The 23,170-nt window shown below is 43.1% G+C and overlaps 1 protein-coding gene across 1 annotated transcript in view; it reads right to left on the bottom strand.

Annotated features, from left to right (window-relative positions):
• fbn2a (fibrillin 2a) overlaps positions 1 to 23,170 on the bottom strand; it is a 222,242-nt gene that overhangs the window by 92,816 nt on the left and 106,256 nt on the right. Inside the window, exons 20-26 of the mRNA XM_071351419.1 lie at positions 15,525 to 15,644; positions 14,527 to 14,664; positions 12,389 to 12,439; positions 10,682 to 10,807; positions 2,393 to 2,620; positions 1,961 to 2,086; positions 1,419 to 1,547 (exon numbers count right to left, since the gene is read on the bottom strand). Coding sequence (XP_071207520.1) covers positions 1,419 to 1,547; positions 1,961 to 2,086; positions 2,393 to 2,620; positions 10,682 to 10,807; positions 12,389 to 12,439; positions 14,527 to 14,664; positions 15,525 to 15,644 — 918 coding nt within the window. The remainder of the gene's footprint in view (positions 1 to 1,418; positions 1,548 to 1,960; positions 2,087 to 2,392; positions 2,621 to 10,681; positions 10,808 to 12,388; positions 12,440 to 14,526; positions 14,665 to 15,524; positions 15,645 to 23,170) is intronic.

Below are 23,170 nucleotides of genomic sequence, written 5' to 3'. Positions count from 1 at the left end.
GCATGCAGAAAAGAATTAGGCCGATACCCACTAATTATCAAAATCCAGAAAAGAGCTGTTAAATTCTACAAGCACCTAAAAGGAAGCAATTTTCAAATCTTCCTTAACAAAGCTACCGCCTGCAGAGAGATTAACCTAGAGAAGAGTCCCCTAAGCAAACTGGTCCTGGGGCTCTGTTCACAAACACAAACAGGCCCAACAGAGCCCCAAGACAGCAACACAATTAGACCCAATCAAGTCATGACAACACACAGTGGAAATATATATATTTTTAAACAGAGCAAACTAGAATGATATTTGGCCCTAAACAGAGAGTACACAATGGCAGAAAACCTGACCAATGTGACTGACACAAAATTAAGGAAAGCTTTGACTATGTATAGACTCAGTGAGCATAGCCTTGCTATTGAGAGAGGCCGTCGTAGGCAGACCTGGCTCTCAAGAGAAGACAGGCTATGTGCACACTGCCCACAAAATGAGGTGGAAACTGAGCTGCACTTTCTAACCTCATGCAAAATGTATGACCATATTAGAGACACATACTTCCCTCTTATTACACAGACCAACAACAAATTCGAATTTTGATAAACTCCCATATCTACTGGGTGAAATACCACAGTGTGCATCACAGCAGCAAGATTTGTGACCTGTTGCCACAAGAAAAGGGCAACCAGTGAAGAACAAACACCATTCTAAATACAACCCATATTTTTATTACAATTTTTATTTATCCTTTATTTAACTAGGCAAGTCAGTTAAGAACAAATTCTTATTTACAATGACGGCCTACCCCGGTCAAACCCGGACGACGCTGGGCCAATTGTGCACCGCCCTATGGGACTCCCAATCATAGCCGGAGGTGATACAGCCTGGGTTCAAACCAGGGACTGTAGTGACGCCTCTTGCGCTGAGATGCAGTGCCTTAGACTGCTGCGCCACTCGGACGGTTTATTCAATTTCCTTTTTGTACTTTAACTATTTGCACATCGTTATAACATAGCCATAATATGATCATTTGAAATGTCTCAATTCCTTTGAAACTTTTGTGAGTGTAATGTTTATTGTTCATTTTTTATTGTTTATTTTACTTTTGTTTATTATCTATTTGACTTGCTTTAGCAATGTAAACATGTTTCCCATGCCAATAAATCCCTTTGAATTAAATTGAATTGAGAGAGAGACTGTAAAGAGGGAAGAGAGAGGAAGAGAGAGAGATGAGATACTGTAGAGAGAGGAAGAGAGGGATACTGTAGAGAGAGGAAGAGAGAGAGCGAGAGAGAGACAGAAAGATACTGTGGAGAGGGAGAGAGAGAGCGAGAGAGAGAGAGATACTGTAGAGTGAGGAAGAGAGATAAAGAGAAAGAGACAGAGAGAGACAGAGAGACAGAGAGAGAGAGAGAGAGAGAGGTTGGACTCACCCATGCAGTTCTTCATCATCATGAAGCCACTCTCATAGCCCCCGGAGCACTCACACTCAAAACTACCCGGAGTGTTGACACAGACCCCTTGGCCACACAGGTCCGGAGAGATACGACACTCATCTATGTCTGAACACACACACAGAGGACAGCAGAACAGATGTTATATTGATATTGATATTTGTACTGCACTGTTGAGGGAGCTTGCAAGTAAGCATTTCCCCGCATTGTTTATACCTGCTGTAAACTGTGTACACGACAAATAAACTTTGAGAATATATGTTAGTTAATTTTGCTAAATAAATATTCTCATTCGATGACAAATTATACCGTTTTGTTTAATTTTGTGACAGGTATTTTAAGGTTTTTATGTTTTGTTAGTGCATTACGCAAACACACTTCAGTTTGGTGGGCTGTGTTAACTGTTTTTGCAAAAGTGATCCCTATTTTGAGAAATGTTGACGCAACCAGAAACAAACTGTATTAACAGATTAATTTCTATCCATAATAACGGGACACACATAATGTGGTCATTGTCTCACCTGTACAGTTGCGCTCTTCCGTGTCGAGGGAAAATCCTCCGGCGCAGTGGCACCTGAAACTGCCTATGGTGTTGCGACACTTGCCATGGACACACATGCTGGGGAACACCTTACACTCATTGATGTCTGTCAAAGAGAGACACGTCCACAAAATGATCCGATTTCTATTATAACAAAGACACATATTAATCACTGCCTAGACTTACTTCCTACTACCAGATGCATATTAATCACTACCTAGTCCTACTTCCTATAACAGATGCATATTAATCACTACCTAGTCTTACTTCCTATACTTACTTCCTATCATTACTTCCTGTTATCTGTTTGCTAAATTATGTAATATTGAGGAGTGACACTAACTACCTGGATTTCTGGGAAAACCTGGGAATTTTGGGAAACAACCAATATATTGCAACCCTACTCCCTCACCTTTATAGAAGGGCCTTCCGGTGAGGACGTCTCCTCGGTTGGCGAAGCCTGGGCCTCGGGGGCAGAGGGCATCATACTCGGAAGTGCCAGGCAGGGGGCACGCCTCGCACTCCTTTCCCCAGGCGGCGCCCATCGTGCAGCAACAGGCGTCCATGCGGAAACGGCCGGGCACGGGCTTGGCACACGAGTCCTCTTCCCACGTCAGGTAACAGTGCTCAGACCGCACGTCTGTCAGATACAGTAAAGTTTACGTTTATAGTTCATCCATAGCAGTCAATACATACAAAAATAAATCCATGGGATCCTAACAAGATAACACTTTACATGAAGGTAAACACTTTACATGAAGGTAAACACTTTACATTAAGGTAAACACTTTACAATAAGGTAAACACTTTACATTAAGGTAACACTTTACATTAAAGAATCCTTTACATTAAAGAATCCTTTACATTAAGGTACCCTTTACATTAAGGGATCCTTTACATTAAGGTACCCTTTACTGTCACGTTCCTGACCTGTTTTCTGTTTAGTTTTGTGTGTTAGTTGGTCAGGACGTGAGTTTGGGTGGGCATTCTATGTTGTCTGTTTCTATGTTGGTTTAGGGTTGCCTGGTATGGCTCTCAATTGGAGGCAGGTGTTTGGCGTTCCTCTAATTGAGAGTCATATTTAGGTAGGCTGTTCACAAGGTTTGTTTGTGGGTGGTTGTCTCCTGTGTCAGTGTTTGTCGCACCATACGGGACTGTTCGGTTTGTGTTGTACATCGTCATTTTATGTGTAGGCTATTTTCCCTGTTCGTGCGTTCTCGTGTTTAATGTAAGTTCGTCGTTCAGGTCTGTCTACTCCGTTTGTTGTTTTGTTAGTTTATAGTGAAGTTCGTGTTTTCGTCTTGTCTTTAATAAATATTATGTGTTCACAACCCGCTGCGCCTTGGTTCGATCACTACTCCTCCTCTTCTTATGAAGAGAGAGAGGAACGCCGTTACAGAACCACCCACCAATCCAGAGCCAAGCAGCGTAATTTGGAGCAACGGGCAAGTATACAGGACTTGTGGAGTTGGGAGCAAATATTTAACGGAGAAGGACCATGGGCTAAAGTAAATCACTGTCCATGGGAACAGCTGGAGGCAGCTCGGAGAGCGGAGGAAAATAGAGAGAGGAACCGGCGTTATGAGGGGACGCGTCTTGCACGGAAGCCCGAAAAGCCCGTGAGTAACTCCCAAAAATTTCTTGGGGGGGGGCTAAGGGGTATGGGGCGAAGGGCAGGTAGGAGACCTGCGCCCACTTCCCAGGCTAACCGTGGAGAGCGGGAGTACGGGCAGACACCGTGTTACGCAGTAGAGCGCACGGTGTCTCCTGTACGTGTGCATAGCCCGGTGCAGGTTATTCCACCTCCCCGCACTGGTCGGGCGACCGGGAGCATTCAACCAGGTAAGGTTGGGCAGGCTCAATGCTCAAGAGAGCCAGTACGCCTGCACGGTCCGGTATTTCCGGCGCCACCTCCCCGCCCCAGCCTAGTACCTACAGTGCCTACACTACGCACTAGGCTACCAGTGCGTTTCCAGAGCCCTGTTCCTCCTCCACGCACTCTCCCTATAGTGCGTGTATCCAGTTCGGTGCCTCCAGTTCCGGCCCCACGCACTAAGCCACCTGTGCGTCTCCTAAGTCCTGTACACACTGTCACTTCTCCCCGTACTAGTCCTGAGGTGCGTGCCCTCAGCCCGGTGCCACCAGTGCCGGTACCACGCACCAGGTATAGAGTACGCTTTGAGAGTCCAGTGTGCCCTGTCCCTGCTCCCCGCACTAGTATGAAGGTGCGTGTCCTTAGCCCGGTGCCTCCAGTTCCGGCACCACGCACCAGGTCTACAGTGCGCCTTATCCGGCCAGAGCCATCCGTCTACCCAGCGCCATCTGAGCCATCCGTCTCCCCAGCGCCATCTGAGCCATCCGTCTACCCAGCGCCATCTGAGCCATCCGTCTACCCAGCGCCATCTGAGCCATCCGTCTCCCCAGCGCCATCTGAGCCATCCGTCTCCCCAGCGCCGTCTGAGCCGCCCGTCTGCAATGAGCCTGCAAAGCCGCCCGTCTGCCATGAGCCTGCAAAGCCGCCCGTCTGCCATGAGCCTACAGAGCCGTCCGCCAGACAGGAGCCGCTAGAGCCGCCCGCCAGACAGGAGCCGCTAGAGCCGTCCGTCAGACAGGGTCTGCCAGAGCCGCCAACCAGACAGGATCTGCCAGAGCCGCCAACCAGACAGGATCTGCCAGAGCCGCCAGCCAGACAGGATCTGCCAGAGCCGCCAGCCAGACAGGATCTGCCAGAGCCGTCAGCGAGCCATGAGCAGCCAGAGCCGTCAGAGAGCCATGAGCAGCCAGAGCCGTCAGAGAGCCATGAGCAGCCAGAGCCGTCAGAGAGCCATGAGCGTCCAGAGCCGTCAGCCTGCCATGAGCGTCCAGAGCCGTCAGCCTGCCATGAGCGTCCAGAGCCGTCAGCCTGCCATGAGCGTCCAGAGCCGTCAGCCTGCCATGAGCGTCCAGAGCCGTCAGCCTGCCATGAGCGTCCAGAGCCGTCAGCCTGCCATGAGCGTCCAGAGCCGTCAGCTAGCCATGAGCGGCCAGAGCCGTCAGAGAGCCATGAGCGGCCAGAGCCGTCAGAGAGCCATGAGCGGCCAGAGCCGTCAGAGAGCCATGAGCGGCCAGAGCCGTCAGAGAGCCATGAGCGGCCAGAGCCGTCAGCCAGCCATGAGCGGCCAGAGCCGTCAGCCAGCCATGAGCGTCCAGAGCCGTCAGCCTGCCATGAGCGTCCAGAGCCGTCAGCCTGCCATGAGCGTCCAGAGCCGTCAGCCTGCCATGAGCGTCCAGAGCCGTCAGCCTGCCATGAGCGTCCAGAGCCGTCAGCCTGCCATGAGCGTCCAGAGCCGTCAGCCTGCCATGAGCGTCCAGAGCCGTCAGCCTGCCATGAGCGTCCAGAGCCGTCAGTCAGCCATGAGCTGTCCCTCAGCCAGAAGCGGCTAGTAATTCAGAACTGCCCCTCAGTCCAGAGCTGTCTCTCTGTCCGGAGCTGCCCTTCAGTCCGGAGTTGCCCCTCTATCCTGAGCTACCTCTTTATCCTGAGCTACCTCTCTCTCCTAAGCTATCCCTCTGTCCTGAGCTATCCCTATGTCCTGAGCTACCTTGTCCCAGAGCTGTCCTTGATTCTGGTGTTGCCCCTAAATTTAGGTGGGGTTATTTGGAGGGTGGTCATTGTGGGGAGGATACGGAAGCGGGGATTGATTATGGTGGGGTGGGAACCACGCCCGGAGCCTAAGCCACCACCGTGGTCAGATGCCCACCCAGACCCTCCCCTGGACTTTTTGGTGATGCGTTCGGAGTACGCATCTTGAGGGGGGGGTTATGTCACGTTCCTGACCTGTTTTCTGTTTAGTTTTGTGTGTTAGTTGGTCAGGACGTGAGTTTGGGTGGGCATTCTATGTTGTCTGTTTCTATGTTGGTTTAGGGTTGCCTGGTATGGCTCTCAATTGGAGGCAGGTGTTTGGCGTTCCTCTAATTGAGAGTCATATTTAGGTAGGCTGTTCACAAGGTTTGTTTGTGGGTGGTTGTCTCCTGTGTCAGTGTTTGTCGCACCATACGGGACTGTTCGGTTTGTGTTGTACATCGTCATTTTATGTGTAGGCTATTTTCCCTGTTCGTGCGTTCTCGTGTTTAATGTAAGTTCGTCGTTCAGGTCTGTCTACTCCGTTTGTTGTTTTGTTAGTTTATAGTGAAGTTCGTGTTTTCGTCTTGTCTTTAATAAATATTATGTGTTCACAACCCGCTGCGCCTTGGTTCCCTCAATACTCCTCCTTTTCGGTTGAAGAGGAGGAGGACCACCGTTACATTTACATTAAAGAATCCTTTACATTAAGGTAACACTTTACATTAAGGTACACTTTACATTAAGGAATCCTTTACATTAAGGTAACACTTTACATTAAGGTACACTTTACATTAAGGAATCCTTTAATGTCATGGCCGTCGTAGGGAGGAGACCAAGGTGCAGCGTGGTATGCATACATTCTCTATATTTTAAGAATGAACACTGAACAAAACTAACAAAACGAACCGTGACGCTATACAAAGAGTGCTGAACAGGCAACTACACATAGACAAGAACCCACAAAACCAAAAGGGAAAATGGCAACCTAAATATGATCCCCAATCAGAAACAACGATAAACAGCTGCCTCTGATTGGGAACCAATTCAGGCCACAATAGACTTACATATACCTAGACCTACAAAACCCCTAGATATACAAAACCCTAGACAAGAAAAAAAGCATACCCACCCTTGTCACACCCTGACCTAACCAAAATAATAAAGAAAACTTAGATAACTAAGGTCAGGGCGTGACATTTACATTAAGGAATCCTTTACATTAAGGTACCCTTTACATTAAGGTAACACTTTACATTAAGGAATCCTTTACATTAAGGTAACACTTTACATTAAGGTAACACTTCACATTAAGGAATCCTTTACATTAAGGTAACACTTTACATTAAGGAATCCTTTACATTAAGGTAACACTTTACATTAAGGAATCCTTTACATTAAGGAATCCTTTACATTAAGGTAACACTTTACATTAAGGAATCCTTTACATTAAGGAATCCTTTACATTAAGGTACCCTTTACATTAAGGAATCATTTACATTAAGGTACCCTTTACATTAAGGTACCCTTTACATTAAGGTAACACCTTACATTAAGGAATCCTTTACATTAAGGAATCCTTTACATTAAGGAATCCTTTACATTAAGGTAACACTTTGCATTAAGGAATCCTTTACATTAAGGAATCCTTTACATTAAGGTAACACTTTACATTAAGGAATCCTTTACATTAAGGTAACACTTTACATTAAGGAATCCTTTACATTAAGGTAACACTTTACATTAAGGAATATTTTACATTAAGGTACCCTTTACATTAAGGTACACTTTACATTAAGGAATCCTTTACATTAAGGTAACACTTTACATTAAGGAATCTTTTACATTAAGGTACCCTTTACATTAAGGAATCCTTTACATTAAGGTACCCTTTATATTAAGGTACCCTTTATATTAAGGTACCCTTTATATTAAGGAATCCTTTACATTAAGGAATCCTTTACATTAAGGAATCCTTTACATTAAGGTGCCCTTTACATTAAGGTAACACTTTACATTAAGGAATCCTTTACATTAAGGAATCCTTTACATTAAGGTAACACTTTACATTAAGGAATATTTTACATTAAGGTACCCTTTACATTAAGGAATCCTTTAATGTCATGGCCGTCGTAGGGAGGAGACCAAGGTGCAGCGTGGTATGCATACATTCTCTATATTTTAAGAATGAACACTGAACAAAACTAACAAAACGAACCGTGACGCTATACAAAGAGTGCTGAACAGGCAACTACACATAGACAAGAACCCACAAAACCAAAAGGGAAAATGGCAACCTAAATATGATCCCCAATCAGAAACAACGATAAACAGCTGCCTCTGATTGGGAACCAATTCAGGCCACAATAGACTTACATATACCTAGACCTACAAAACCCCTAGATATACAAAACCCTAGACAAGAAAAAAAGCATACCCACCCTTGTCACACCCTGACCTAACCAAAATAATAAAGAAAACTTAGATAACTAAGGTCAGGGCGTGACATTTACATTAAGGAATCCTTTACATTAAGGTACCCTTTACATTAAGGTAACACTTTACATTAAGGAATCCTTTACATTAAGGTAACACTTTACATTAAGGTAACACTTCACATTAAGGAATCCTTTACATTAAGGTAACACTTTACATTAAGGAATCCTTTACATTAAGGTAACACTTTACATTAAGGAATCCTTTACATTAAGGAATCCTTTACATTAAGGTAACACTTTACATTAAGGAATCCTTTACATTAAGGAATCCTTTACATTAAGGTACCCTTTACATTAAGGAATCATTTACATTAAGGTACCCTTTACATTAAGGTACCCTTTACATTAAGGTAACACCTTACATTAAGGAATCCTTTACATTAAGGAATCCTTTACATTAAGGAATCCTTTACATTAAGGTAACACTTTGCATTAAGGAATCCTTTACATTAAGGAATCCTTTACATTAAGGAATCCTTTACATTAAGGTAACACTTTACATTAAGGAATCCTTTACATTAAGGTAACACTTTACATTAAGGAATCCTTTACATTAAGGTAACACTTAACATTAAGGAATATTTTACATTAAGGTACCCTTTACATTAAGGTACACTTTACATTAAGGAATCCTTTACATTAAGGTAACACTTTACATTAAGGAATCTTTTACATTAAGGTACCCTTTACATTAAGGAATCCTTTACATTAAGGAATCCTTTACATTAAGGTACCCTTTATATTAAGGTACCCTTTATATTAAGGAATCCTTTACATTAAGGAATCCTTTACATTAAGGAATCCTTTACATTAAGGTGCCCTTTACATTAAGGTAACACTTTACATTAAGGAATCCTTTACATTAAGGAATCCTTTACATTAAGGTAACACTTTACATTAAGGAATATTTTACATTAAGGTACCCTTTACATTAAGGAATCCTTTACATTAAGGTACTGTTACAGGCTTTGATATTTCCATTTATGTTTTGAGGTCAGACTTGTCTGGTAGGAATATCCACCAGAGTTGTTGCCAGAGAATTTGATTTGATCATTTCTCTACCATAAAAAAAGTTGGTTTAGAAAATTTGGCAGTACGTCCAAGTTGTTGCCAGAGAATTTGATTTGATCATTTCTCTACCATAAAAAAAGTTGGTTTAGAAAATTTGGCAGTACGTCCAACGGGCTTCACAACCACAGACCATGTGTATGGCGTCATGTGGGCGAGCAGTTTGCTGATGTCAACGTTGTAAACAGAGTGCCCCATGGTGGAGGTGGGGTTATGGTATAAGCTACGGACAATGAACACAATTGCATTTTAGATATGGCAATTTGAATGCACAGAGATATCGTGACGAGATCCTGAGGCCCATTGTTGTGCCATTCATCCGCCGCTCATGTTTCAGCATGATAATGCAGGGCCCCATGTCGCAAGGATCTGTACACAATTCCTGGAAGCTGAAAATGTTCCATTTCTTCCATGACCTGCATACTCACCCGTTGAGCATTTTTGGGATCCTCTGGATCGAGGTATATGACAGCTTGATCCAGTTCCTGACAACATCCAGCAACTTGGCACAGCCATTGAAGAGGAGTGGGACAACATTCCACAGACCACAGTCAACAGCCTGATCAACTCTACTGTATGTGAAGGAGACGTGTCGCGCTGCATGAAGGCCAAATCAAACAAAGAGTGAACGAGCGTGTACACGCTGGAATTAGAATGCACTGGAGGGAATGACAGCGAACAGACGGGCCGCAAGCGCCAACGCCGTCAAAAGCGGGACGCAATGCTCGTTTGCGTTTCGTTTGATTTGGCCTTCAGGCAAATGGTGGTCACACCAGACACTGACTGGATTTCTGATCCACGTCCCTACTTTTTTTTTTAAAGGTATCTGTGACCAGCAGATACATATCTGTATTCCCAGTCATGTGAAATCCATAGATTATGGCCTCATGAATTTATTTCAATTGACTGCTTTCCTTAAATGAACTGTATCTCAGTAAAATCTTTGAAATTGTTGCATGTTGTATTTATATTTTTGTTCAGTATAGGTATTATATGGTCTATTTTCTTAGCAGACTTTATTTACAGAAAGCTGTCAATTCCCTGGAGTTTCTTTCATTAACCAATATAGATAACACAACACAAGCAACTTACTCAACAACCCTCCTCTAGGGCTTCAAACAACAATTCTCAGTCACCTCCTTGGCCAAAGAGTTACACATTGCAAAAATGTGAGAAATAAACAGAGGGGAGGTTTCCGGGACAACGATTTGACCTAACCCTGGGCTTAAAAGCATGCTCAATGGAGAATTTCCATTGAAATAGCTTTTCGGTCCACGACTAGGTTTAATGTGTTGTCTTGGAAACTGGCCAAGAGAATATTTCAACTCATTGGATCACTGTGTCTGTTAAGGTTGCAGAACTCCAATCATTTCCTAAAATCCTTTTTTAAATTTTATATCTCAGTTGAAGAATTCCAGGTTGGAAGATTCCCTCACAGCTTATTCCAGAAATACTCCAAACAGGATTTCGGAAAAAACAGAGACATTTGGGAAAGTTTTGGGAATTTTGCAACCTTAGTGTCTTGTCCACTCACCCACACACACTCGGCCACTGGAGTCCAGTGTGAGAACGTCAGGACACTGGCACTTGAAGGAACCCTTGGTGTTTACACAGTACCCATTGGGACACACACCTGGGAAGACCACGCACTCGTTCACATCTACGGCAAGCAGAGAGAGACAAAAGGTGCAGAGGTGAAATCTTTATTTATTTTCACAAGGCATTTGCTACCATTATAGTATACACTCATAGAAAAAAGGGTTCCAAAAAGTTACTTTGGCTTCCCCCATAGGATAATCCTTTTTGGTTCCAGGTAGAACCCTCTGTGGAAAAGGTTTTATATGGAACCTAAAAGGGTTCTACCTGGAACCAAAAGGGTTTTACCTGGAGCCAAAAGAGTTCTTCAAAGTGTTTTATGGGGACAGCCGAAGAACCCTTTTAGGTTCTAGATAGCACCTTTCAGCAATGGGCTCTATTTGATTCTATTCAATCAAAACTGTTACTGGGGAAACTCCCTACACTATCAGATGGTGTCTGTCAATATGAAAACATTCCTATCCCAATAACTGATTTTCATTTAAATTGTTTTAAGCACTGAATGACTCTGATGTTTAACATTTGTGTCTGTATTTCTCTATTGTGGCTTATAGCACATGATTTGTTTATCAAAATGCTATATGTAACCTTTATTTAACTAGGCAAGTCAGTTAAGAACAAACCCGGACGACGCTGGGCCAATTGTGCGCCGCCCTATGGGACTCCCAATCACGGCCGGATGTGATACAGCCTGGATTCGAACCAGGGACTGTAGTGACGCCTCTTGCACGGAGATACAGTGCCTTTGACCGCTACATGGGAAAGTTATGCTGCTTTGAAAGTTGATAAACATGTTATCCCACTTGAAAGACAAGTAGGAGTAAATGCCCTTTGAAAGATTTTAATGAGAATTTCACACTTCCTAGAGAGCTCTTCTTTGTTTACACCAATTCAGCATAGTTCACACCCTCTTAAGCCTTAGCTTAAGTAGTCTCTATACTTAAACAGAGCTAAATTCAGGGCAGCAATGTTTTTGAGAGCTGTAGCGACCTTTTTGCAGTTGTCCAAAGCTACATTTTTCCGGAAATCCCAGGCAGCAAGGATTTGGGAATTCCCATTCTGTTACAGACTGAAGCCTATGACATGACAGACCAATCAGGACTCATCGGCATGCACCATTATCTCAGCCAATCATGACTAGCCAGGAAGGATGCTCCCTTTCTCCCTGTGTAGCTCAATGGTTTCTCCTTGGCTTAAACTAGGCTTGTAATTTAACATGTTTATTCATATTATCGGATTCCATACAAGTTTATAAGTAAGGCACATGAAAGTTCCAATAGCCCCAATCCCACAGCTGTGGAGAGGGCCACTTATCGATGGGTCAGAGTCAATGAAGAGAAGAAATTAGGGCTCTTTTAAGTGACATGCTAAATTACCTTAAGACCTTATCTCCTTTTGACCTTATCTCCTATGACCTTAAGACCTTATCTCCTATGACCTTTTACAGACACAGTATATTTTACATTAGTTATCTTTTGTTTGTTTTTAGTCCCAGCCTTCAGCTACCCTTAACCCCTCCCATCTATCTCTGAAGACCGTGGGGAACCTTGCAACTTATTCCACCCTTTGTCATTGGCAGAGACACCTAGCAACGGTTATGGGTTTTGTACACTGAAAAACAGCTGATGCTTGAAGTTGGACTTACCTTCACATTTGACTCCTCGTGGCCTGGCGTAGCCCCTTGAACAGATGGGATCTGCAAAAGGTCGGAATGTCGTTGTGGATGGGAATGTTACGAATCATGGATTTTGTTGCCAAAGGTGACACTTTATGGGGACTCTGAGAACATATTTCACAGTGGAAGCTAGCAAACACAGTATGCATCTCAAATGACACCCTATTCCCTGTGTAGTGCACTACTTTTGACCAGGGCCCGCATAGGGCTCTGGTCAAAAGTAGTGCACTTCATAGGGAATAGGGTGCCATAGTATGCAACCATATTAAAGGACTACTGGAACCCTGTTCAGGTCAAAATGACGACAAACAGAATTGGAATACCAGTAGGCTTAATACAGGGGAGAGAGCCTCACAGTGTAACACATGCAAGTGATTATAAGGTGCAGGTCAGGGCTAAGGAGAGGAATATTATATATTTGGCTTTTATATCTTATCCTCACTGACAGAATTATGAAGCTAAGTTAAGCACTGAGATTTACAAAGCGCTAAATTAGCTGTAAATGGCCCAAACGGCCCAAATCAAGGCATGTGTGGTATAGCACAAGCAAAACATCATCATTGGGTAGGGTTTTGTCTTACACTGATGAAAAACCACACGATTTTAAATAAAGCTTTTTGTGGCTTGGATTCTCATTATACTAACTGCTGGCAAATGCATTATGGGTAGATTGTGTGGCCAGAAAAAAAAGGAAAACATAACTTGGTTGTGTCGCAAATGGCAACCTATTTTCTATATAGTACACTACTTTGTCCAGGGCCCATAAGGTGTCATTTGGGACGCAGGCGGTGAAAGCTTAAACTGTAAAGGTTGTTTCAGTGAGGGAAATGATACGAGCAGAGAGTTGTGCTGGACCATGCACTGCACTGGGCATTGTGTCAGACCACATGAAAGAAAAACATGGCAGGTTTTTGTAGTTCTATTTACTACTGCTGTCATGGGGAAACCATTCCATTAAAGATCTAAAAAGGACTGCTAACCCCAGTTTACTTTAGACACAGAGTCAGGTCCAAGGCCATGTCACCCATAACAACATATTCAAATGTTTAGCCAATGGTTCCTGTGGCCCTTCATGTGTTACAGTTCAGTAGTATACCTACTTATAGTACGACCTACAGATACAGAAATCCCCAGCACAAACCAGGTCGACCTTGTCATTTGCTATTTTCCTCTTAACTGGCCGTAAACAATACCAGTGTTTATTAATTAATGATGCAAATACCAGACCAAATGAACATGATAAAGTTACTGTTAAAACAGTTTTAGATGTAAAGTCTCCTGTTTAGGGGACCTGCGTGGTTCTTGTACCGGTTCTGACTGACAGACAGTTTAGCTCCTAAATCGATCTGTGGACACTGTAAATGAAATGGCTTACATTGAGCGGTAGCCTTGGTTCTCAAGGACACAGGAGTGTGACGTGGGATGTGAAATCTGACTCTACTTGAAGCTTGGATGTTCCTCCTACCATTTAATACGCTCTTCCAACTTCCGGCTGAATAGGGAACCCTGAACACTACTTACAAAGCACATGCCTGGAATCTTGACATCGTAGCTCAGCAGGAGAGAATGGTTTCATCACTAGCACATTCAGAGATCGATTTATAGCGAAATATAGCAAAGTAATGTAAAATAATTAATAGATTTGAAACAAATAAAAAAACACTTTGATTGTCATAGACGGACAAGATTAACATGAGACGAAAGGCGATTTCGTAAAACACGTTCAGGAAGCCAAGCTAGAGCTCTATGATGTTCACAGCGGTTGGGGCCAGACGTTTTGATTGAGAGATACAGTACCATTAGAAAATATTTTCTCTAACACTAAAAATACAAATATGTATTTAAAAAATATAGAAGGATAATACAGCATATACAAATATGAAATATTTGTATATTTGTACTGTGTCCTCAAAAATGACTACACCTCAGCAATTTATTTTTTTAAATTACCAGAAAGGTGAGATTTTAACCATTCTTGGAGTATACAGCATTACTAAATCAAATCAAACTTTCTATGCCATACTGCATAGAAAGAGATTACCCATGACCAGAGCTGAGAACCACTGATCATTGTCTATGGGGTAGCTGGAGGTATGTGTGTGACTTACCTCTCTCACACTGCTCACAGGGACTTCCCCAGGCAGCGCCCAGGGTGGCACAGCACTCTGACTTGAGGGTGCCGCCGTTGATGTTGACCTCGCAGCGGCCATCTTGGGTATTCAGCCAACAGGTCCCTTTCAGGCTGTCTATGATTAAAATGACAGTTTTTTAGGGTGGTGGTGGACTAGAGAACCAGAGGTAAAAGGAGGAAGTGTTTTTGTTCATATTGTACACATTGACAGCTAAGTGCTGAATTGCAGTGCACAGTTACATAACTTAGCCTAAATAAAAACAAAATTGAAGAACGGGGTACATGCAGTGTGTATATTTATAGAGACATTTATAGGTGGCATTTAGGTTTAACTGCATTTTACACTTTAGAAATTGAATTGAACATTGCATTTCAGCTGTAAATGGCCTTTTTCAAAACCATTCTCCATTCAATTTCTACATAGACAGGAATTATTCATTCCATTGACCTGAAAGAGGTTGATTTCTCTTCAATTTCAAAATACATTGACGGTCGTTTGATATACACAGAAAGACCATCTCATCTACTGTGTTGACAGTGGATGTGTTTAGACCAGAAGTCCCCGCGAGAATAGTAAAACGAACACAAATTTGACCAGCTGGGGACATTTTGTTAGTCCCAACAGAGTCAAACGTTATTTCTAGGGTGTTTAGGGTTAAGGTTAGAATTGGGTTTAGGGTTAGGGTTAAGAGTTAGGTTTAGGAGCTAGGTTTAGGGTTCGGAGCTAGGTTTAGGGTTAGGAGCTAGGTCTAGGGTTAAGGGTTAAGGTTAGGGGTTAGGAAAAATAGGATTCTGAATGGAACTGAATTGTGTGTCCCCACAAAGTTAGTTTTACAAGACTGTGTGTGTATGTGTCAGTTGTGTTGTCAGTGTGTTTGTGTGTGTGTGTGTGTGTGTGTGTGTGTGTGTGTGTGTGTGTGTGTGTGTGTGTGTGTGTGTGTGTGTGTGTGTGTGTGTGTGTGTGTGTGTATTTACCAATGCAGATGAGTCCTGTGGTGTCCAGCTTGCTCCCAGGGGAGCACTCGCAGGCAAAGGAGCCGGCTGTGTTCCTACACTGTCCGTTAGAACAGGGGCTGTTTTCACACTCATTCACATCTACAAACAGAGGGGGAAGAGTTAGATGGGAACACCTTTCATTTCATTTACAAGGAAGAAGAGTTAGAGGGGGACACATTTCACAACATTTACATGGTGGAATAGTTAGAGAAGGACACATTTCACAACATCTACATGGGGGAAGAGTTAGAGGGGGACACATTTCACAACATTTACATGGGGGAAGAGTTAGAGGGGGACACATTTCACAACATTTACATGGTGGAAGAGTTAGAGAGGGACACATTTCACAACATTTACATGGTGGAAGAGTTAGAGAAGGACACATTTCACAACATTTACATTGGGGAAGAGTTAGAGAAGGACACATTTCACAACATCTACATGGGGGAAGAGTTAGAGGGGGACACATTTCACAACATTTACATGGTGGAAGAGTTAGAGAAGGACACATTTTACAAAATGTACGTGGGGGAAGAGTTAGAGAGGGACACATTTCACAACATGTACATGGGGAAGAGTTAGAGGGGGACACCTTTTCACTACATTTACAATAAGGGGGAAGAGTTAAAAGGTGACACCTTGAACAAAACTACCTCTCAAAACAGTGGGAATAGTTAGAATGTGACACCTTTAAGTACATTTACAAGCAGGTTCTGATTGTGGATGTGTCCCAATAATCTAGTTCTAGATAGCTTTCTTTCTCTTTTCACTCCGTCACAACTGATCTTAAAGGATTTGCTACTGCATGCGCAGTATACCAGTTCTTGAAAGCCAGTAAGTTATTTAATTCAATGATCAGATATCATGATAGAAGATGACAAGAATGAGACAATGGGGCAAAGATTTTGGCGAAAGATAGCTACAATCCTCTTGGTAACCTGATTACAACACGGGGAAGATATAAAAAAGGGACAAACTACGAAGAGGAAAAGCCAGCCCAAAATAATGACTGCTTTTAAGTAGGGCTGGGAATTGCCAGGGACCTCCCGATACTTAGGTGCCGATACGATATGCAATAGATACTTTATTGGGTTTCGATGTCCAAAACATATTGCTCACCATATTTCTTCTTTTTTTTTACTACAAATATAGAAAGATTATCGAAAACAAGCTATGAAGGAAATGTAACTATACATTTTTCCCCCCCCATCACTACCTTTAAGGCAAGCCAACGGTAAAAATAAAGCTCAATGGGAGAAACAGTTCAACCGATGCTTTTAGTTCCTCCCCAATTGGAAACCATTACGCTCAATGAACACTCTCAATCTTCGGTCCAGGAATTCACATAAAGGCAAGAAGAATAGGGAGCTACCTGGAATGTGCAATCAACGCCTCCCAGCCAGTAGTTAATCATGGTAATCACTGAAATACAGTGTATTTGTACAATTCATTTGTTTTCCACTTCCATCTGCTTGGAGGAACACTTAACAAATGGATTACTGTATTGCCACAGTGCTGACAGAATTGAATGAACTTGAAACTGCACAGCAGCAAGATTGAGCGGAGTCGAGTGGAATTCCTTCTGCTGTATACAGCGGCAGTCCTGGGTTCAAACAGTATTTAGTATTTAGCACTCAAGGCTCTAGTCTAGCAAACACTCAAAGCTGAAAGATTTAAAATACTACTTAAACCCAAGTCTGATTGAGCGAGCGCTTGCTTCATCTAATTTAGTGTACATGTGGCTTCCAAATGTGTCAATTTATAGCTTGGCTTGATGACAACAGAGCTTGCAAATACCCACTGTTGCCTAACACACAAAAGTTTGGGCCACTTAAGTCATTGCTACCAGGAAAAGCTAATAAACTACGGCAAAAACATGTTGTTGTGATTCTGACATGTGTTTTAGAGAAAGGGAGAGGACAAAGGAGGAGAGGTATGAATCATCATTTTGGTTGGGTGACAGTCTAGTGACGGTGTAGTGACAGTGTAGTGACGGTGTCGTGGCGGTGTCGTGTTGTAAGTCATGCTTGGCTATGTCTCCGGGACACTTGCTGAATGAAATAGAAATAACATTATTTCCTGTGAGTGAGATGTTTCCAACTCTGAGGCTGCATCCTACATAGAACCCTACTTGTTATATAGTGCACTACTACGGAATAGGGAATAGGGTGCAATTTGAAAGGTAGTTCAACTGTAACTAACACATGGAAGTGTGTCATTCACATTAATTCTGTTTCGGGAATGAATCGCATGGAATGTGAATTTCGGAGCTGATCGTATTTATGGCTATTTATGGCTACTGAAGAGTCCGTGTTAGAAGCATGTGGGGATGTAAACAGGACGGGAACAGAACTATGCACAAGCCTTAAAGCTTCACTTTATACTGCGACTGGCCTATGCTCCCCTCCCAAAGCGTTCACAAGGAACAGATGTTATTGTAAAAGTGTGTGTGTGCATGTGTGTGCGTGTGTGTGTGTGTGTGTGTGTGTAAGAAGAATGCACTAAACGGTAAGTCGCTCTGGATAAGAGTGTCTGCTAAATGACTAAAATGTAAATTTAAAAGAATGTGTGTTTTCGTGCATGAGTGTATGTGCCCACACACAGTACCCAGCCATCCAAATATCCTATTGTGTGTGTTACTTTCTGCCGTGTTGACCGTCAAGGGGGATGACGTCAACGGTCTGAAGGATCCCAGTCCTCACAGTCTCTCAATTCCCAAACCAGGAGGCCCAGACTCTTAATTTACTACCCTATAAACCAGTAGGTTTAAATAGACCACAGAGCGATGGAGTGCATTCCAAATAGCACCCTATTCCTTTACATAGTGCACTACTTTTGACCAGGGCCCATAGGGCTCTGATCAAAAACAGTTTTGGTGTAGTTTAGGTGTAGTTTAGGTGTAGTTAAGGAATAGTTTAGGTGTAGTTTAGGAATAGTTTAGGTGTAGTTTAGGTGTAGTTAAGGAATAGTTTAGGTGTAGTTTCAGTGTAGTTTCGGTGTAGTTTAGGAATAGTTTAGGTGTAGTTTCGGTGTAGTTAAGGAATAGTTTAGGTGTAGTTTAGGAATAGTTTCGGTGTAGTTTCGGTGTAGTTAAGGAATAGTTTAGGTGTAGTTTCAGTGTAGTTTCGGTGTAGTTTAGGAATAGTTTAGGTGTAGTTTCGGTGTAGTTAAGGAATAGTTTAGGTGTAGTTTAGGAATAGTTTAGGTGTAGTTTCGGTGTAGTTAAGGAATAGTTTAGGTGTAGTTTAGGAATAGTTTCGGTGTAGTTTCGGTGTAGTTAAGGAATAGTTTAGGTGTAGTTTAGTGTAGTTTAGGTAGTTTAGGAATAGTTTAGGTGTAGTTTCGGTGTAGTTAAGGAATAGTTTAGGTGTAGTTTCAGTGCAGTTTAGGTGTAGTTTAGGAATAGTTTAGGTGTAGTTTCAGTGTAGTTAAGGAATAGTGTAGGTGTAGTTTAGGAATAGTTTAGGTGTAGTTTCAGTGTAGTTTAGGTGTAGTTTTAGTGTAGTTTAGGTGTAGTTTCGGTGTAGTTTAGGTGTTGTTTCAGTGTAGTTTAGGTGTTGTTTCAGTGTACTTTAGGTGTAGTTTCGGTGTAGTTTAGTTATTCTAAAGGCCTACTGCAACACATATCATGTTTTTGTTTCCCTTATAATAAATGTGATTAGTAATAGAGTTATAGAAAATAAAACAGTCTCGAGCTTCTTTACAAAATAAAATGTCAGTGGCCGTTGGCCTATGGCGGTTATAGTGTTAAACTCTAATTTCTGTCTTTGACCTTTGACCTTGAGACTTTGTATGTAGGTGCCTTTACTCAGGCTGAACAAATTTGCCTCAAGGACCCATAAGGTCCGTCAGGATAGATTTTCCTCCAACTTATTCTCATGATCCAAATAACAATTCAGTATTTATGTCCCCGGTACATCTCTTAACTTAGTTTGCGAAAAGCTACGGGATTGGTTGAGAGATGGGTGAGTTATTGATTACGTATCCATTTAAATCCTTTGTAAATTCCCTTCACAATGGCCTATCAACGTGAAACTGTTTATGATCATCTAAGACATTACCATAATGAACCATGTTAAGTTTGGCATTGATTTCTTACAAAATAAGGAAACTATTAACAATTCACTTTCTTGACTATGTAACGATAATGCTTAAAATAATCCTAAAAATCTTCTTCTCATGGACTAAAGTCAGATTCACTCCAAATTTGGTTTTTGGACTCACAATAGTCTGAAAAATAATGTTGATGCTTTCAAAGATGGTCACACTATACCAGTAGATTAGTGGAGGCTGCTGAGAAGAGGACGGCTCATAGTAATGGCTGGAACGGAGCAGACGGAATGGCATCAAACACATGGAAACCATGTGTATTTGATCCATGTAGGGACCGACGCCGGAGATGAGAAGCAGGTAAGTCAAACATTTAATCGGGAACAGACATAGAACAAGACAGGAACAGCGTCAGCACACGGGTAACCAAGAACATATGACAGAAGCAGGGAACACAGCGGGGAACCAGACAGATATAGGGAACGTAATGACAGAGGTGATTGAGTCCAGGTGAGTCCAATAATCGCTGATGCACGTGATGGGGGGGGGGAAGGCAGGTGTGCGTAATGATGATGGCAGGAGTGCGTAATGCTGGGGAGCCTGGCACCCGAAGGGAAGAGCGGGAGCAGGCGTGACAGTCCCCCCCCCTCTAGGGGCACCACCTGGCATCCCACCTGGGTGAGCCTGACGGGCCGGCCGAGGCACAGGTGCTGGACAAGCCGGCTGGGCGTGAAAGCCCGACGAACCGGCAGAGGCGTGAGAGCCTGGTGAGCCGGCTGAGGCATAGGAGCCTGACGATCCGGCTGAGGCATGATGGCTTGTCGATCCCGCTGAGGCGTGGGAGCCCGATGATCCAGCAGAGGCGTAGCAGCCTGACGAGCCGGTTGGGCGTAAAAACCTGACGATCCGGCTGAGGCCTGACGTGGGATGGGCGCCTTCTGAGCCAACCGGGGCAAGAAACCTCTCGAGCCAGCTAGGGCGTGATAGCCTGATGAGCTGGCTTAGGCACCACCAGTTCCATCGGTGTCGGCCCCGGACCCGACGTCACCACCAACCGGAACGTCAGCACTCCCCGATGCTTCGTATGATGGCTTCTGCATTCTGTAGGGACTGACGCCGGAGATGAGAAGCAGGTATTGGGAGTCAAACAATTAATCGGAACATATGACAATTAATGCAGAAGCAGGGAACAAAGCGGGGAACCAGACAGATATAGGGAAGGTAATGACAGAGGTGATTGAGTCCAGGTGAGTCCAATAATTGCTAATCCCTCGAGCGCCAGAGGGGTAGAGCGGGAGTAGGGTGAAAATATCATTCCACACATCCCGCCACAGCCACAAGCCCCATTCTACCCAATTAAGGTGCTACCAACCTGCTGTGCAGTAGATGCATATTAGCACATACACTAATATGCTACAATATGCTAAACATACTTCAAAAATCTTCTTATCATGACCCATAGACCATTAACTTAGTTGGAGAAAAGTGATTGGTCTAAATAATTTTTTAAAAACGTTTTACTTTACATTTAAACCACTGTAAATCCACTCCACAGTGGCCTAAGACCACACTGACTTTGGTATTGATATCTAAAAAAAAACATGGACACTATTAACAACTCATTCTTTGCATATGTAACACTAATGCTCAAAACCATCTTCTCCTCATAAAACCATACATCAGATTCACTCCAGATTTTGTATTTAGACTAATGATTGCACATAAAGGAGGATATTTCCTACATGATAGAGTGCTTGCCTTGTTATGCTGATCTTGTGTCCTTTCTACCATCCTGTGAACCCCGTTCATTGCTGCTCACAGCTACAGTGGGGCAAAAAAGTATTTAGTCAGCCACCAATTGTGCAAGTTCTCCCACTTAAATAGATGAGAGAGGCCGGTAATTTTCATCATAGGTACACTTCAACTATGACAGACAAAATGAGAAAAAAAAATCCAGAAAATCACATTGTAGGATTTTTAATGAATTTATTTGCAAATTATGGTGGAAAATAAGTATTTGGTCAATAACAAAAGTTTATCTCAATACTTTGTTATATACCCTTTGTTGGCAATGACAGAGGTCAAACGTTTTCTGTAAGTCTTCACAAGGTTTTCACACACTGTTGCTGGTATTTTGGCCCATTCCTCCATGCAGATCTCCTCTAGAGCAGTGATGTTTTGGGGCTGTTGCTGGGCAACACGGACTTTCAACTCCCTCCAAAGATTTTCTATGGGGTTGAGATCTGGAGACTGGCTAGGCCACTCCAGGACCTTGAAATGCTTCTTACGAAGCCACTCCTTCGTTGCCCGGGCGGTGTGTTTGGGATCATTGTCATCTGAAAGCCCCAGCCACGTTTCATCTTCAATGCCCTTGCTGATGGAAGGAGGTTTTCACTCAAAATCTCACGATATATGGCCCCATTCATTCTTTCCTTTACACGGATCAGTCGTCCTGGTCCCTTTGCAGAAAAACAGCCCCAAAGCATGATGTTTCCACCCCCATGCTTCACAGTAGGTATGGTGTTCTTTGGATGCAACTCAGCATTCTTTGTCCTCCAAACACGACGAGTTGAGTTTTTACCAAAAAGTTCTATTTTGGTTTCATCTGACCATATGACATTCTCCCAATCTTCTTCTGGATCATCCAAATGCTCTCTAGCAAACTTCAGACGGGCCTGGACATGTACTGGCTTAAGCAGGGGGACACGTCTGGCACTGCAGGATTTGAGTCCCTGGCGGCGTAGTGTATAACTGATGGTAGGCTTTGTTACTTTGGTCCCAGCTCTCTGCAGGTCATTCACTAGGTCCCCCCGTGTGGTTCTGGGATTTTTGCTCACCGTTCTTGTGATCATTTTGACCCGACGGGGTGAGATCTGCGAGGAGCCCCAGATCGAGGGAGATTATCAGTGGTCTTGTATGTCTTCCATTTCCTAATAATTGCTCCCACAGTTGATTTCTTCAAACCAAGCTGCTTACCTATTGCAGATTCAGTCTTCCCAGCCTGGTGCAGGTCTACAATTTTGTTTCTGGTGTCCTTTGACAGCTCTTTTTGATCTTGGCCATAGTGGAGTTTGGAGTGTGACTGTTTGAGGTTGTGGACAGGTGTCTTTTATACTGATAACAAGTTCAAACAGGTGCCATTAATACAGGTAACGAGTGGAGGACAGAGGAGCCTCTTAAAGAAGAAGTTACAGGTCTGTGAGAGCCAGAAATCTTGCTTGTTTGTAGGTGACCAAATACTTATTTTCCACCATAATTTGCAAATAAATTCATAAAAAATCCTACAATGTGATTTTCTGGATTTTTTTTTCTCATTTTGTCTGTCATAGTTGAAGTGTACTTGTGATGAAAATTACAGACCTCTCTCATCTTTTTAAGTGGGAGAACTTGCACAATTGGTGGCTGACTAAATACTTTTTTGCCCCACTGTATATTTTGTGATGTTTTTCATTGTTTTTCATGGGTAATAATCCCTTGTTCTAGAACTGACCCCACCTGAGAGACCCCAGAGGCCCCTGTGGTGATCCCTCTTTCACACTCAATTAGAGCCCATTAAGTAATTTCCCCTCTGC

This window comes from Salvelinus alpinus, chromosome 18 (genome assembly GCF_045679555.1).
Source record: "Salvelinus alpinus chromosome 18, SLU_Salpinus.1, whole genome shotgun sequence".
NCBI lineage: Eukaryota > Metazoa > Chordata > Actinopteri > Salmoniformes > Salmonidae > Salvelinus > Salvelinus alpinus.
This window is presented reverse-complemented; position numbering and strand designations above follow the sequence as displayed.